Genomic DNA, 17,462 nt, shown 5'->3' with positions numbered 1-17,462 from the left:
AATTACTACCACCTACTGGACCAGACAGAGAAGGTCTAAAACCTGCCTAATCTCGGAAACCCTGATCTTAAATCATGCGTAACTGCTTCAGGTCATCCATACTGTCTGTCCACGAGATGTTAAACCCTGTGATAATATATATATTTTTTTGTGGGGGGCCTATATTTGTCCTGTTACACACAAGTGCGTAATGATAATGTATTATTTTGCATATCCCAACTCCCCCTGAGACACCCACAATTATAAAGGACCTCTGGGGCAATTAGGTCTAAAGGCCATGCTCAAAGGTACAGAAAAATATCTATATATTTTTTTCCCTTTGTCTGCTCCAGTATTCAAACAGCAACCTTTACAGTTACTGGCTCAACACTCTGACCTCAAGACTACCTGCCATCCCTTATTCTGATGTTTAGCTGATGTTTAGCTGACACTGATGTTGTGCTCAAGTACTCAAATGTTAATGTTAGCTGTCCCCCATGGCGGAAGCACCCCAGCTGCTGGTAGAAAAAGGTTGAGAAACATTGATTTAGCATACATATTGGACGGTACAAAACTATCTGTAGATGAAGTCTCAATAAAAGGATGGAAAATATTTTATTTAGATCTTCATTCTTTATGCATTAGGGTTCTGGTTGGCTCAGTTGGTAGAGCATACAACTTGCAATACCAGGGCTGTTGGTTCAGTTGCCATTGGGGCTCAGTATGAAAATTAATGCACTTACTACTATAAATTGCTCTGGATAGAGTATTTACTATAATGTTTTGAAGGTACAGTTGGTTCTGTAGATGGGTATGGGTATCAGAAATGTCCAGTGCGAGAGAGGCAGGTTGAGGTTTCCAGGGTTAGAGTAGTGCAGAAGTTGTCACATGCTGAGGCAAGGAAGAAAGTAAAGGAAGATGGGTCAAGGGGGAGCGATCCTGAGAGTGGTGTCAGTAGTAGATTTGTACCAATACAGAGGGATATGCCAACAAGTGATATATGCTTCAATAAGATAGGATGTTTAGCGTTTTATAGCAATGGTTATTAACCAATGGAACATAAGTCAAAGAAAATTGAGGGTGTGGTGGCAGCTGCATAGAGGTATTTGGGTGTATGAGACTTGACGTGAGAAGAGTTACAGGGTGTGTTGAGTGGTGGTGTGCCCTCTTTTCAGGCTGTTGGCCTGAGGAAGGACTAGAGAGATTTAAATAGTGGAGTAGGGTGGTGGGATTTTAGTGAGTGTAGTGTATTTGTTGATTTTATTTTGATAGGGTCAGAGAGGTTGGCCCGGGATAGGATTTGGGTGGGGGATTAGTAAGGTTTGTAAGGCTTTATTTTATTAGAAATACTGGGTAAGAGAATGTGGCGATAGAGTTATATGATGTGTTGAGTGGTGGTGTGCTTTCCTTTCAGGTAGGTGGCAGTGTATGCACCTTTCAGTTGGTTACGATCCACAAGTGCACATTTTAAAGAAGAAGAATCAGCTCGCGAGCTACTTCCTTCTACAGAAGCCAATAAGAACTTAGTAAATGGGCACGAGGCATCTCCTGACTGAAGTTCATGGTCTGTTGTCGTTGCAGAGCGTTAGTAAGTTGTTTCAAAATGATCCTACAAAGTTATTTTTGCCCTGTCGAAACAGCATGTATCACTCATATGAATAGTTAGATATTTAATTGCAAATATAACGTTATGTAATGCATCTCCGTTGCACACGTTTGCTGTGTAGATCAATATAGTATTTGCTTGTAACAGCAATTTTGTACGCTGAATAGTTAAAACAAGAGTATGATTCTAGCTATTGAATTAACTTGCAAATGAATAACAAAGTACTATAGGAAAGTGTTTTTTAAACTGCGAGTAAATGCCATGGTAAAAAAAGAGATGAGGTTGACATGCCTTCAATTCTTGTCAAATCTAGCCCAATATGGTACTAAAGGAGCCTAACATTACTCCTTAGTCCAAGGACCTTACCTCAGTTTCAAGATGCACTATGCAGAAATCGCTCAGCCATTTCCTGGTTGCTAAAATCTAATCGTTTACCTAATTTCAGATTATGTAACTAACAAGAAAGTACAGTAACAAAGTAAAATCTGTGAAATTGTTTCATGTTGCGTTTTATATTTTTGTTCAGTATCTAATTTCCAACTATAGTTTGATGCATGTAGATTCTCTTCTGTCATAACTTGTTGCCCCAGAAGAAGAAAGTAGTGCTCACCTGAATGTCTTACATCGATGAAATGAATGCATTAGTAATCTAATTGACACCGGTAAAGTTGTATGTTTTGTTTAGGGACCGGGGGAGAACGCAATAACTCCAAAACAGTGGAAAGATGGGTCCTGTGCAAAATGGCCAAACGTCATCAGTTTGACCAGTTTTAAGGAAATTTAAAAGCTGAGAAAATGAAGAGAAATTTCTGATTAGACTTCTGTTAGTTTTGGATGCATATTTTGTGGTTGAAATACTGTCTGCTTCCATAAGTGTCAAAGATAACACATTACACGCAGATTCATATTTTCTCTAGAGATGCCGAAAGAAATAAATCATATTTCTCCACTCATGTTCCTGAGATAATTAACATGTGTATAGTTTTACTGCAAGAAATGCATAATTCTGCTGGAGTTAATATTATATTACGCTATGTGAGAAGTTGTAGGCCTACAGTCAGTGTCCACATTTCAGTTACTATTCCATTTAACCCATATAAACTTAAATTAGTATTCTGCAAAGGGTGGCTACTTTGAAAAATCTCAAATATATAATAGAAAATAGTAAAAATAAAGAAAACCCCTGGAATGAGTAGGTGTGTCTGAACTGAGGCTCCATATGACGCATTTGCTGAGCCTTCAAAGGCATGCAGATGCCAAATCGAGCTCCGTACCGCATCGCTATGTGCTTCCCAAATGTTCTAACAAAGATGCAGGAGCTCCACAATACTTTTGAACTAATATTCTATAAGAGTAACAGCAGTAGACAATTTGAGGTGCCGGTAATCAGCTCCGGTGAGCTCCTGCCCAAGTCAAGCACTGCTTCTTATCCCTTGCGCAAATAGCCTACAGTTGTCTGTCCCGAGCTAACTGGTGCACAACATCTGAGGGCCCAGAATATTTATTCAATGTTGCAAGTTCCCTCGTGCAAGCTTTGGGCTGGACCCAAGTTAACAGTTGATACAATATTTAAAATGTTGTTACACATGGCCTGTTTTTAACAATGTGATTTATAAGATATTTATTTTTGTCAGGATATTTTCTACATCAGACTGCAAGTTTTTAGTTGTTGGCAATAGAAGTAACTTTTTAGGTTTGTGTCATTTTTGATAGAATTTTGATTAACCACATGACAATGATTATGAGATATGAAGACGTTCTAATAACTTTTTCACAATTTGCACATGAACACCATAACTGGCATGCAGATCGTTAGAAATTGTAAGATAAATTGGCATTCAACATGAGAAAGGTTGCAGATTCCTTGTGTAGCCTATTACTGGCAACTTCAGGAGAGTAATAGCAGAATCTGCGAAAGCCAGCAAGAGTGGAAGGAGAATAGTTGGTTGAGGATAAGTTTTTTTCTTCTTCTGATTATCTAGAGCTCTGGCGCCCTCTTGAGAAATTTGACTTATTTAATCAAACCTCAAAGCATCAGACAAGCTCAATGTATAGTTGATTTTATTAAAACACATAGGGTGTCTATCAAATCGAGGCTATATACAGGGGGTACCGGTACAGAGTCAATGTGCAGGGGCACAGGTTAGTCGAGGTAATATGTACATGTAGGTAGAGTTAAAGTGACTATGCACAGATAGCTTAGTGAGATTGCGTCATCTGTGGATCTGTTGGGGTGGTAAGCAAATTGGAATGGATCTAGGGTTTCTAGGATAATGGTGTTGAACTGAGCCATGACCAGCCTTTCAAAGCACTTCATGTCTACAGATGTGAGTGTTACGGGTTGGTAGTGGTTTAGGCGGGTTACCTTGGTTTTCTTGGGCACAGGGACTATGGTGGTCTGTTTGAATGAAACATGTTGGTATTACAGACTCAGTCAGGGACAGGTTGAAAATAACTGCGACAACACTTGCCAGTTGGTCAGCGCATGCTCAGTGTACACGTCCTGGTAAATCGTCTGGCCCTGCGACCTTGGGAATGTTGACCTGTTTAAAAGGCTTACTCACATTGGCTACGGAGAGCGTGATCACACAGTTGTCCAGAACAGCCGATGCTCTAATGCACGCTTCATTGTTGCTTGCCTCAAATTAAGCATAGAAGTAATTTAGCTAGTCTGGTATGCTCGTGTCACTGGACAGCTCGCAGCTGTATTTCCCTTTTGTAGTCTGTAATAGTGTGCAAGCCGTTTCGCATTCGAGGAGCGTCTGAGCCGGTATTGACGCTTTGCCTGTTTGATGGTTCGTCGGAGGACATAGCGGGATTTCTTATAAGCGTCCGGGTTAGGGTCCCGCTCCTTGAAACCGGCAACTCTACCCTTTAGCTCAGTGCGGATGTTGCCTGTAATACATGGCTTTTGGTTGGGGTATGTAGTAGAGGTCGACCGATTATGATTTTTCGCCGCCGATACAGATTTATTGGAGGGCCCAAAAAGCCGATTCCGATTAATCGGCCAATTTCTTATTTTTTTAAATTTGTAATAATGACAATTGCAACAATACTGAATGAACACTTATTTTAACTTAATATAACACATCGATAAAATCAATTTAGCCTCAAGTAAATAATGAAACATGTTCAATTTGGTTTAAATAATGCAAAAACAGAGTGTTGGAGAAGAAAGTAAAAGTGCAATATGTGCAATGTAAGAAAGGTAATGTTTCAGTTCTTGCTCAGAACATGAGAACAATGAAAGCTGGTGGTTCCTTTTAACATGAGTCTTCAATATTCCAAGTTAAGAAGTTTTAGGTTGTAGTTATTATAGGAATTATAGGACTATTTCCCTATATACAATTTGTATTTCATTAACCTTTGACTATTGGATATTCTTATAGACACTTTAGTATTGCCAGTGTAACAGTATAGCTTCTGTCCCTCTCCTCGCTCCTCCCTGGGCTTGAACCAGCAACACAACGACAATTAGCGCACGCTAGCTAGATAGCCATTTCACTTCGGTTACACAAGCCTCATCTCGGGAGTTGATAGGCTTGAAGTCATAAACAGCGCAATGCTTGACGCACAACGAAGAGCTGCTGGCAAAACGCACGAGAGTGCTGTTTGAATGAATGTTTACTCGCTTGCTTCTGCCTACCACCGCTCAGTCAGATACTTAGATACTTGTATGCTCAGTCAGATTATATGCAACGCAGGACACGCAAATAATATCTAGTAATATCATCAACCATGTGTAGTTAACTAGTGATTATGATTGATTGTTTTTTATAAGATACGTTTAATACTAGCTAGCAACTTACCTTGGTTTACTGCATTCGTGTAACAGCATGGTAACTGCATGGAGTGCAACGAGAGAGAGGCAGGTCGTTATTGCGTTGGACTAGTTAACTGTAAGGTTGCAAGATTGGATCCCCCGGGCTGACAAGGAGATAATCTGTCGTTCTGCCCCTGACCAAGGCCGTTAACCCATCGTTCCTAGGCCGTCATTGAAAATAAGAATGTGTTCTTAACTGACTTGCCTAGTTAAATAAAGGTCTAAAAAAATATTTTGGCAAATCGGCGCCCAAAAATACAGATTTCCGATTTGTTATGAAAACTTGAAATCGACTGCTAGCAAAACTGTCCTGTAGCTTAGCTTGGTTGAAAGAACAGATGACTTTTGGTTGACCAAGATTTTAATTGTTAGGGACAACCCTAGCACCTTTCTCCCCACTTCTATGGAATACATTTTTTTATTATAAAGTCATACAAGTTTTATTGTGCATGAAGTTTCAAATGCATTCTGTCATTACTAAATGTGTAATGTGATAGGTAATTTGACATAAAAAAGACAAACATTTAATGAATAAAATATTGAATCAATCTTTAGTAGATTTAATTGGTCCTCAACTCGCAGCTCAGACACATCATTCACTAGAAATGTTGATAGCCCTGAGTTAACCTGGGCCAGAGTAGTTTATTTCTGAAGGATTCGTTGCCATAGACATTGACCTGGCTAAAAGGTGAGCCAATTTCGTGGTGCTGGTTGTCCCGAGTTGAACTCCGATTTGACTAAAGTTACCTCGCTAACTCGAACCAAGTACGTAGTATAGGGCTTTGGGGTGTGAGAATACCTGCTGCAGCTGATAATGCAATATTACCCAACCAATAAACATCTTTCACACAAAAACATCAAACATTTCACAATAATAAAGCATTATGTTTCCTAAATGTGTATTTAAGAACATTCCACCACTGTTTTTGGGTAATAAATCCACCACGGCAACTTCAACTCTACCTCGACTGTGATCAATAATGACATTGTTTTTGTTCATATGCAGAATTACCTGTAGAATTAAACACTGCATCATCATGGGCCGCCTGGATGGGAAAGTCATTGTGTTGTCAGCAGGAGCCCAGGGCATTGGAAGAGCTGCAGCCATTGTAATATTTACTTAATTTACCATTCACCACACAGCTAGGCTACATTTGCTAAACAAGTATACACTGAGTGTACATATACACTGAGTGTACAATACATTAGGAACACCTTCCTAATATTGGGTTGCACCCCCTTTTTCCTTCAGAACAGACTCAATTAATCGGGGCATGGACTCTACAAGGTGTTGAACGCGTTCCACAGGGATGCTGGCCCATGTTGACGCCTATGTTTCCCACAGTTGTCAAGTTGGCTGGATGTCCTTTGGATGGTGGACCATTCTTGATACACACAACTGTTGCGCATGAAAACCAAGCAGCGTTGCAATTCTTGTCACACTCAAACCAGTGCGCCTGGCCCCCACTATCATACCCCATTCAAAGGAACTTAAATATTTTGTCTTGCTCATTCACCCTCTGATTGGCAAATACACAATCCATGACTCAAGGCTTAAAATTACTTCTTTAACCTGTCTCGTCCCCTTCATCTACACTGATTTGAAGTGGATTAAACAAGTGACACCAATAAGGGACCATAGCTTTCACCTGGATTTATCTGGTCAGTCTGTCATGGATGGAGCAGGTTTCCTAATGTTTTGTACACTCAGTGTAGATATGGTGAATTTGATTATTAAGGCTCTCAGAAACACCCTCTAACGGGGGTCGGCAACAAGCAGCCCACTTGCCAAATTCGTCCTATTAGCATTTTTATTAGGCCTCCCAAAGACTGTAACCAGGAATTCCATTCCAAACTATTCCCACAAATGGAGACCTATGTGATCATGTCTCAATTGAGGTATGATAATTTTGCATCTATTTGGGTTTACTTGCAGTCAATTTACGAGGCTAAACCTAGTTGCCTACCCCTACTCTAAGACTTGTACAATGATGTAAACTATTCATGATGTATTCATTTGAACATTTTACTGATATTGAGAGAACTGTAAATAACCATGAAAGTAATATTCTGTCATTTTAACTGTAGGCCTTTGCCAAAGAAGGAGCTCTAGTCACCGCAACAGATATCAATGGAGAGAAGCTGAAGGAACTGGATGGCCACCCTGGTACAGTTTATTTTTGTTTACTACCTTCATTTACTGGGCATCCTGAGAATTAAGATGTGCCCTTCATTCATATCAAATCTTAAAGACATTAGTTTGAATGCAATACCCCCAGTACACCCCAATGAATGTTCCTGTTCTATAGAGTCCTGCCACTGTTTTGGTGAACTGCTGAGAGATGGAGCTGGAGAAATGTAACTACTCTCAGGTTCATAGAAGGAACTATGTGAGGACTGACCATCCGTGATATCAAAAGTATAGTTTTAACCATGTTTGTTTACAAATTACATTCTTTACAAAAAAAAATGTAATATAAGCTTATATTTTGGGTTCTGATGGGGTATCTATATTATACCGTGAGCCACAAAATTGCAGTGGGATGGATCTCCTACAATTTTGCTGACATTTTCTTCATTTTAGTCTCAAAAGAAGCATGTCATCTGGGGAAATGCAACTGGCCAGTCTCACATTTTCTAACTTTTCTTTAGACATATTATACATTTGAAAGGGGGTAAAGAGGGGAGATAACCCTTCCAGGTTAACTCTGGAAAGAAACCCCAGTCTCTGGCGGGGAGTTGCATATGTGATGAGCACAGGGAGAGTTACCACTCAGCCATAGCTCTGCACACCCAGTTAAATTTTAAACCATATAATTGTTCAATATTGCAAACCAAGGGTGATATTTTTACATGATCAAATGAACCATAATGTTTTAAATAAACCGGAAGTTGCAAATAGCTTATTAGCAGCCTGAACTTGTGCTTTGCAGTGGGGGCTATTGAGTGAACGATTCTGTGATGGTTCGAGTCCACAAAGATGAAATTACATTGAATTGGATTGGAAAGGATAAGTTTATTAATTTAAAAGTGCAAAATTGATGTACCATTTGCAGATTGCCCCTTTAAGTTATTAACGCTTACCTTTTGAGGATATCAAAACCCAGGTATTTTCAAAGGCTACATTAAAACAATGTCCATGGTTTAATCTCTAACCATACTGTTTAGGTGTAATGGGTAGTTGTATTTTTTTTAGGGGTTATGATCTGCTGTTATTACAATACATTCCAATGCTTAAATGCATTTCTATGACACATGTGCAATGATCACAGTACATTACCCAACCATGCCTATGTTTGAGGCATGGGTGTTTAGTTATGGTAGATATTCCTCCCAAAGTGACTTTCCTTCCGTGCACGTTCATCTTCCCACACTACTAATGTATTAAACAACGGGATCTTTTTCAAATCTCGCGATTTGGACACGAAGTGCCTATGTATGGTTCATACATGCATTATATACCATCTGGTGTCCTGTCCTAGTGGATAAAGCTACCTAAGCTACTCAACATTTCATGCCTGTGCCCTACACGTTTGTTCCTTCCAATTTGTGGCTGCGCTCTGAAGGTACACTGGGTTGCCCACATGCTTAGATATTTTGGATAACAGCGAGAATAAATGGATAAAAGGAATGCACCATAATTTAGAATGCTGCCGATATTGAAGTTATACTATATCTATAGTATACAGATTTTGGATAATTAAATACTTATCCAAAATGTACCAGCCTTTGGGCCTGAAAGTAAAAAGTAAATAAATGATATAATTTGTGTGTGGGGCTTTAACTGGGATTGTTCTTTAGAGTCAAGCATATATGTCAAGGCCTCAATTGTTCCTTGATTAGCACCATTCATTCTCGCTGTTGATAATTGTTATAACGTAACTGTATCCACTTTAAGAAACATAATATATGCAAAGCATTGAATATTTAAATTCATGCACTTCTAAATGAATTTGAACTTTGCCCCAGAAGAATTTAACTAAAGTGCACTCCCACTTAAATACAGTGTGCGAACAAACTTAACATTTTATAAATGAATGGTTCGGATTACGGGATGCCAAGGTAATATTTTTCCATATTCTGTTCCAGTTAAAGGGTTGTTCCGATTCAATTAGATCTGTGGAACATACTTTTTTTAATGGCTAGCTCATAATGAGCTTTCCAGACGTTGATATATTTTTGAGATCATATTATTTCGGGAGCCCAGAGTTTATTTATAAAACCAATAATTGGATAGTTCGGTAGTTTGGTTTCCCAAGGGACTCCATAAGCCAGTGTAGCTGACCTAAGTTGTCAACATAGAAAAAAGGAGTTGTCTGATAATGTGCATGGATCTTTCATATCTTGGAATGTTCTCAAACTATTACTGTCTATGATATCGGTAAGTGTACTGATTCTACATTTGGACCAAAGGCCTCCCTCCAAATTGCAAGGCATTATTGTGAAATATTGGGAGTATGGCCATGCCATTTTGATTACAAGTGAAATTGTTTTTCAATTTTTTGGCAAATAGAAATTGTGTTGGCAATAATGGGACCAAAGCGTGATATAGGAGACACTACACTAAGAAAAATCATGTCTAAACCAATTTAGGATGGGGCAAAATGCTCGTGCCTGGAAATACAATTTAAACTTTCCTCCGAATAATCCTCCTTTACTTCTGTAAACTACAGAAATTCAGCCGTGACAATATATTCATTTTGACTATAGATAATGTGCGGGTTAAAGCAACTGGGTTTATTAAAGTTTTACATTTACATTTTTTAAAATCTTTTTCTCCCCAATTTCGTGATATCCAATTGGTAGTTAGTCTTGTCCCATCGCTGCAACTCCCGTACGGACTCGGGAGAGGCGAAGGTCGAGAGCCATGCATCCTCTGAAACGTGACCCTGCCAAGCCGCTCTGCTTCTTGAAACACTGCTCGCTTAATCTGGAAGCCAGCCGCACCAATGTGCTAGAGGGAACGCTATACAACTGGATACCAAAGTCAGCATGCATGCGCCCGGCCCGCCACAAGGAGTCACTAGAACACGATGGGACAAGGACATCCCGGTCGGCCAAACCCTCCTCTAACCCGGACGACGCAGGGCCAATTGTGTGCTGCCTCATGTGACACAGCCTGGGATTGAACCCGGGTCTGTAGTGACACCTCTAGCAATGCGTTGCAGTGTCTTAGTCCTCTGCCCTTCTCGGGAGGCCCCCTGTTAAAGTTTCTGCCAATGGTTTTATCTAAGGAAGGAAATATATATGGGTTTTTCTATAAATAATGGGGCCAATATGTGACATTATGATCAACATTTGTAAATGGTTTGAAACTAAAATAACGATTTTCATGCAGATCCACTGGCGTACTTGCAAATTGGCCCATAACTCCACCTGTACAGCCTAGGACTATACATCCTTTAAGTGGTGTTCATACAGACATTGACAAGTCAAATTCAAGGAGTTTCAGAGATATTTTCAACCACTTAATTGTAATTCAAGGACCTCAATGTTATATAATTGTACATATAATTGTACACAAAGCGTAATAGCTACCTGGTCTGAAAAGTGTTTGTTGAGAACGCTCCAACACAGTTAACATTTCCAAATCTATGTAGAACTTTTAAAATCTTGACACATCACTTCACATGACCCAGCCCACATCCACCTATTGTTTTTGTGGCTAATCTGACGTATCTCCTAGGTATCAAAACTAAGGTGGTGGATGTGACCAAGAAGGACCAAGTGGAAGCGCTGGCCAAGGAGTTTGACCACATAGATGTGCTGTTCAATGTTGCCGGGTATTTTGTCTTCACATTTTCCCTCTCCACGTAGGGAACCTGCACAATTTCAACAGGTCACATTTCACACTTTTTAAGACCACTGCAAATACAATTTAAAGGGTTACTTTGGGATTTTGGCAATCCAAAATTGACCACTACCCATCATCCCTCCCAGGTTTGTCCATCACGGCTCCATCCTGGACTGCGAGGAGGCGGACTGGGACTTCACCATGAATGTCAACGTCCGCAGCATGTACCTCATGAGCAGGGCTTTCCTACCCAAGGTGACCAACCATCCCGCCACTTTACTCCACCGACCTCTGACCCCAGAATTAAGGAAGACACAGTCCTCACCATATGAATTTCAACTGTGAAGCTACAGTGCCTTCAGAAAGTATTCATAACCCTTGACTTATTTTACATTTTGTTGTTACAGCCTAAATTCAGAAACAGTCCTGTAGTTTAGCATCTGCTTCTTCTGACAACTTTTTGTTGTATAGAGTCACTGGTGCTTCCTGCGTTAATGTTTTCTTGTAAGCAGGAATCAGGAGAATAGAGTTGTGTGGTCATATTGACCAAATGTAGGGAGAGCTTTGTGCGTGTCTCAGCTATTCATTTTCTTTATCAATATATATTTTTCAAATCTACAAACAATTCCACTTTGATATTATGGGGTATTGTGTGTAGATCAGTTACCCAGTCTAATACATTTTAAATTCAGGCTGTAACACAACAAAATGTGGAAAAAGTAAAGGGGCGTGAATACTTTCTGAAGGAACTACATTTATTTTATGGCCACATTTTTTTTTATTTGAGATTAAATTATGAATATGAGGTGACTGTACAGAATGTCACTTTTTTTAAGGTATTGTCATTTCCCCCCGAAGAAATCACAAGTATTTGGATAACTTCACTTATAGTATGTCAAGTAATCCAAAGTATTGTATTTGATCCTTATGGTGGATGCGTGGATCCCTTGCACACAATGACTGCATCAAGTTTGTGACACTAGGGCCTCCCGAGTAGCACACCAGAGATCCTGGTTCGAGTCCAGGCTCTGCCGCAAACGGCCGTGACCGGCAGACCCATGGAGCAGCGCACCAGCGTTGTCCGGGTTAGGGGAGGGATTTGTATGGGAGTTGTAGCGATGGGACAAGACTTTAACTATCCATTTGCATACCACGAAATTGCAAAAAAATATATATAATAATACAGGAAAATAACGTAAATGTTTCTAAATACGAGTCATCGGATTATCTCTCATTCCATGATGGGTATATAGCCAGGGATTTCTGTAATGTAACATTTTTAGTAATTTAGCAGACTCTTATCCAGACCAATTTACAGGAGCGATTAGGGTTAAGTGCCTTGCTCAAGGGCACAGACAGATTTTTCACCTAGTCTACTCTAGGCTACCTGCCAGGTTCTGGATAAAATTATGTCATAGCCTACATACTGTAGATAAAAATGAGATGTCTGCTCACTGTTTTGCTGCTGCCAAACAACCTTTTAATAAAGCTTTTGTGATTTAAGATTTATTTCAAAGCGGTCTCGCGAGCCAAACCCTTTATCGATTGTTTTGACTACTTGGCGAATGCATTGGCCATGACCGTGTAGGGGCATTCCTTTTGTAGTTACTGCAGCAGATATTGTAGTGGAATTGTCTTTTAAATTGGATCACTTACTTGGATAACACTGTCCTGTTGATCAACATTTTTTTTTCTCAACTCAGATGTTGGCCAAGAAGTCTGGGAATATCATTAACATGGCGTCTGTGGCCTCCAGTATAAAAGGTAAGGATGTATCAGAATTCCAATAAATGTTATACCCCTTGATCTTCAAGAATAGGACTTGGAAATATGGAAGTATAGATTAGTCAAATTGTTTTACCTGAGCATAACTACTCTGTTTATGATTTTGTTGTCATGGAGGACTGAATGGGCTCATTGATTCAAGTTGAAAAAGAACTGCTGCGTTCATGAGAATGGCATTCTCTGCGCACTACTGAAAGTGCTATTTACCCTGGGAAAATAAATGCCATATGTTTACTTTTTTGTTGGTGACAACAAAATATCTTCATAATATGAAGTTGTTTAAAGAGCAAATCCACAGATGAAACAGTAACATAACGGTCACCCCGCCTCTGTTTTGGTAAAAAGCTGAGGGATGGGACTGGATAAATGTAACCATTCTCAGATTAATAGACAACTATGGATGCAAGGACTGACCATCCATTATATCAACATAATTGTTTTCACCATGTTATGAGGCTACACAGTGTTTGTTTACGTTTACAAACATTGAAAGAAAAAATTGCTTATATTTTGGGTTTTCATGGAGTGTGACAGTTGAACTAAGCTCATGAGGCATTTATAACTTATATTCCTCAAGTGTGTGTGTGTATATTTTATTTATTTATTTTTAAATAAATAAATAAAGGGAACACTTAAACAACACAATGTAACTCCAAGTCAATCACACTTCTGTGACATCAAACTGTCCACTTAGGAAGCAACACTAATTGACAATACATTTCACATGCTGTTGTGCAAATGGAATAGACAACAGGTGGAAATTATAGGCAATTAGCAAGACACCCCCAATAAAGGAGTGGTTCTGCAGGTGGTGACCAGACCACTTCTCAGTTCCTATGCTTCCGGGCTGATGTTTTGGTCACTTTTGAATGCTGGCGGTGCTTTCACTCTAGTGGTAGCATGAGACGGAGTCTACAACCCACACAAGTGGCTCAGGTAGTGCAGCTCATCCAGGATGGCACATCAATGCGAGCTGTGGCAAGAAGGTTTGCTGTGTCTGTCAGCATAGTGTCCAGAGCATTGAGGCGCTACCAGGAGACAGGCCAGTACATCAGGAGATGTGGAGGAGGGCAACATCCTCCAGCATGACCGGTTTGGTGGTGGGTCAGTCATGGTGTGGGGTGGCATTTCTTTGGGGGGCCGCACAGCCCTCCATGTGCTCGCCAGAGGTGGCCTGACTGCCATTAGGTACCGAGATGAGATCCTCAGACCCCTTGTGAGACCATATGCTGGTGCGGTTGGCCCTGGGTTCCTCCTAATGCAAGACAATGCTAGACCTTGTGTGGCTGGAGTGTGTCAGCAGTTCATGCAAGAGGAAGGCGTTGATGCTATGGACTGGCCCGCCCGTTCCCCAGACCTGAATCCAATTGAGCACATCTGGGACATCATGTCTTGCTCCATCCACCAACGCCACGTAGCACCACAGACTGTCCAGGAGTTGACGGATGCTTTAGTCCAGGTCTGGGAGGAGATCCCTCAGGAGACCATCCGCCACCTCATCAGGAGCACGCCCAGGCATTGTAGGGAGGTCATACAGGCACGTGGAGGCCACACACACTACTGAGCCTCATTTGGACTTGTTTTAAGGACATTACATCAAAGTTGGATCAGCCTGTAGTGTGGTTTTCCACTTTAATTTTGAGTGTGACTCCAAATCCAGACCTCCATGGGTTGATAAATTTGATTTCCATTGGTAATTTTTGTGTGCTTTTGTTGTCAGCACATTCAACTATGTAAAGAAAAAAGTATTTAATAAGAATGTCATTCATTCAGATCTAGGATGTGTTATTTTAGTGTTCCCTTTATTTTTTTGAGCTATATTTATTTATTTTTATTTATTTATATATATAAAAATATATATTTATATATAAATATTTATATAGTTAAATGTATATATATATATTATATATAATATAAGTCCAAAAATGGATGTAGCAAATACAGATTGCCCCTTTTTTAAGTCTATCAAAAGTGTGCGAGTTTGAGCATGTGTCCATTAGGCCTGTGATTTTTTTTTAATCATACCTACTTTTATTTCATAGGTTGGGATCCACACTATGCAGCTGTTGCAAGAGTGCATTTTTCACTGGCTGTCCACTGGTTTAAAAAACAATGATTGATGGGCAGCTTAAACTTCTTGAATTCAACCATTATTGGGTTCGAATACACATTTAGATTTGTGAACGGACATCTACAACGACCACAATTCATGAGGTGCAAATAGCTAAATGAGAGAGCAGCAGTGTGATTCACATCAATGCGCTATGTAGATGTCAATAATAAGTGATATCTGTATCGCCGCACACTACACCTTTTGAATGTCATTTAGAAACAGAATTGCCGAAGATTTTCTTTCAACGAACATCCTTTCTGAATTTAGAAGTAATCGTCTAGTTTTTCAAAAGTATCTGTAGTCTGTTTACAATATTTTAGCTGGTAACGGGTTAGTTACCGTTTTTTGTAATCCCTTACATGTAATCCGTTACTCCCAACCCTGAGTATGTATTTGTGTATGGTAATTCATCATGAACATCCAATGAAATTTGGTCACAGTCCATGTCTACTCTATCCAATCCTCTGACTATGTATTTAGTCAAGCAAAACCTGTGTGGTTGCGTGTGTTCCCTCCATAGGTGTGGTGAATCGATGCGTGTACAGCACCTCCAAGGCTGCTGTCATTGGGCTCACCAAATCTATAGCAGCCGATTTTCTCGAGCAAGGCATTCGCTGTAACTGCGTATGTCCTGGTAAGCACTGCACCCTACATTCCTTGTGTAAAATCTGATTAACATGCCTTTCCTTTTTAATCATACCCTAGCATGTCTCAGGAATGGCATGATCTGTGTTAGATTATAACACAAACACTGCTTACAGGCCCTGCTTACAGGAATGCTGCACTGGACAGGGAACTTTTGTCAATCATGATACGCTCCCGTTTATTTAACTGAAACCTGGGCATAAGCCGTGTGGCTCTGCGAGTGGCTCGCGCTGCTCAGCTTAAAATTACGCTCTGGTTATATTTTCAAGAATTGAACATGCCGCTCACACCAAAGACAAGTTCACAGTACAGAGACTTTTCACAGGGTGATATATTATTTTTGTTTAATCATTGTGATGTACCATACACTGTATAAAGAATAGTGATTATGTGCTAAGTGTCCTCTCTGCTAAACAGGGACCGTGGACACCCCGTCTCTGAGGGGGAGAATCCAGGCTCAGCCTAATCCAGAACAGGTACTCTCTGCCTTCCACAACTACTGTCATATTGTTTTAGTGTATAACAGGACAGCCTAAAATAAAGTACCAACGCTGACTAGATTCGATGGCTATTTTACGTGGCCCTTTTAACCCACCGTGGGAAACGCTCCATTAGAAAGATGCCAATAGTAAATTCTATTTCTACGATCTATGTCCTGCTTCATCTCTGTAGGCCCTAAAAGACTTCATGGCGAGACAGAAGACGGGACGAATGTGCACTGCCGAGGAGGTGGCACACCTCTGTGTCTACCTGGCCTCAGACGAGGTGAGCGCATTCATGGTCTGCAGAGCCCACAGCAACACCAACAAAAAGTATCTGAATGTTGGGTTAATGTTTTGTTTTTGTTACCGTGCGTTAGCATGCTACTGGGTGCTAAATGACAGCTGATGTAGCCAGGGGTTTAGTTATGTTCTTCAACAATTTATTTGAAACATCTGTTAAGCTAAGTTATGATGTTGTCGCCCTTATGACTGCTTCCAAGAAGGCTCAAGGTCATTGGCCACAGATAAAATGACATCAAGTGATGTTATATGTACAGTAGATTTGATTGGACTGATCATGTTCAAGTAAAGTGTATCTGTTTATTCCATCTCCCTCTAGTCTGCCTATGTCACTGGAACTGAGCATATCATTGATGGAGGATGGAGGCTCTGAAGCACAAGGAAGCTCGAGAAACCTGCCACGAGTTACTGTTAGTTACTGTTAGTTACAGTAATATAAATTTCAGTGGCCTTTGCCTTATATGGTATGCCAAAATCTTGACTTATTTTGAAATCATACAGAAACTGCTGACATTTTTACAGATTTTTCAAATTGTTCATGAAGTGTTTGATTATGTGGTGTACATTCAATATATTCTAAGAATAATGACTTCTGGTTTCGTTGTTTTGTAGCACCAATAGTACCTCTAAAGTGTACAATAATATACTGTAATCAACTAGTTTTAAACACCCATCTCATTGTACATGTGATTTTGAGCTCATTGACACATAGCTAATAAACGCAATGCAATACTTGACTGTTACTTTTGTAACTTTAAAAAAAAAAAAATTAAATGTGTGTTGTAACTGCTAATTTGTGAAGCATAATCACTATTGTTTATAGTGTTTTGGTCTTTGCAAGCAGTTGATTGGCTGAGTGAAACCAATCATGTGACAACCGCTATCCTTCTGTTCCGTCGCACTGTGTACAGCTTTAACGTTTTTTTTCTCGGTGA

At 40.0% G+C, this 17,462-nt stretch overlaps 1 protein-coding gene across 1 annotated transcript; it reads left to right on the top strand.

The window, feature by feature from the left end:
• Positions 1–1,414: 1,414 nt before the first annotated feature.
• bdh2 (3-hydroxybutyrate dehydrogenase, type 2) lies at positions 1,415–17,262 on the top strand. Its single transcript, XM_035778796.2, has 10 exons — positions 1,415–1,567; positions 6,415–6,517; positions 7,497–7,575; positions 11,095–11,191; positions 11,349–11,457; positions 12,906–12,966; positions 15,621–15,734; positions 16,163–16,221; positions 16,418–16,510; positions 16,847–17,262. Exons 2-10 carry the CDS (start codon positions 6,446–6,448, stop codon positions 16,898–16,900), a joined length of 738 nt encoding a protein of 245 aa, XP_035634689.1. The 5' UTR covers positions 1,415–1,567; positions 6,415–6,445; the 3' UTR covers positions 16,901–17,262.
• The last annotated feature ends 200 nt before the right edge of the window (positions 17,263–17,462 follow it).

This window comes from Oncorhynchus keta, chromosome 10 (assembly GCF_023373465.1).
Source record: "Oncorhynchus keta strain PuntledgeMale-10-30-2019 chromosome 10, Oket_V2, whole genome shotgun sequence".
In the NCBI taxonomy this organism is placed as follows: domain Eukaryota; kingdom Metazoa; phylum Chordata; class Actinopteri; order Salmoniformes; family Salmonidae; genus Oncorhynchus; species Oncorhynchus keta.
Note: the sequence above shows the minus strand (reverse complement) of the source record. Positions and strands in the feature narration are given on the sequence as shown.

What these genes read in the sequence shown, in the direction of transcription:
- bdh2 (XM_035778796.2), top strand. Translation starts at nt 6,446, where the DNA reads ATGGGCCGCCTGGATGGGAAAGTCATTGTGTTGTCAGCAGGAGCCCAG. An exon ending in GCAGGGCTTTCCTACCCAAG is followed by an intron (nt 11,458 to 12,905) that starts GTGACCAACCAT and finishes TTCTCAACTCAG; the next exon opens with ATGTTGGCCAAGAAGTCTGG. An exon ending in TGTGGCCTCCAGTATAAAAG is followed by an intron (nt 12,967 to 15,620) that starts GTAAGGATGTAT and finishes TTCCCTCCATAG; the next exon opens with GTGTGGTGAATCGATGCGTG.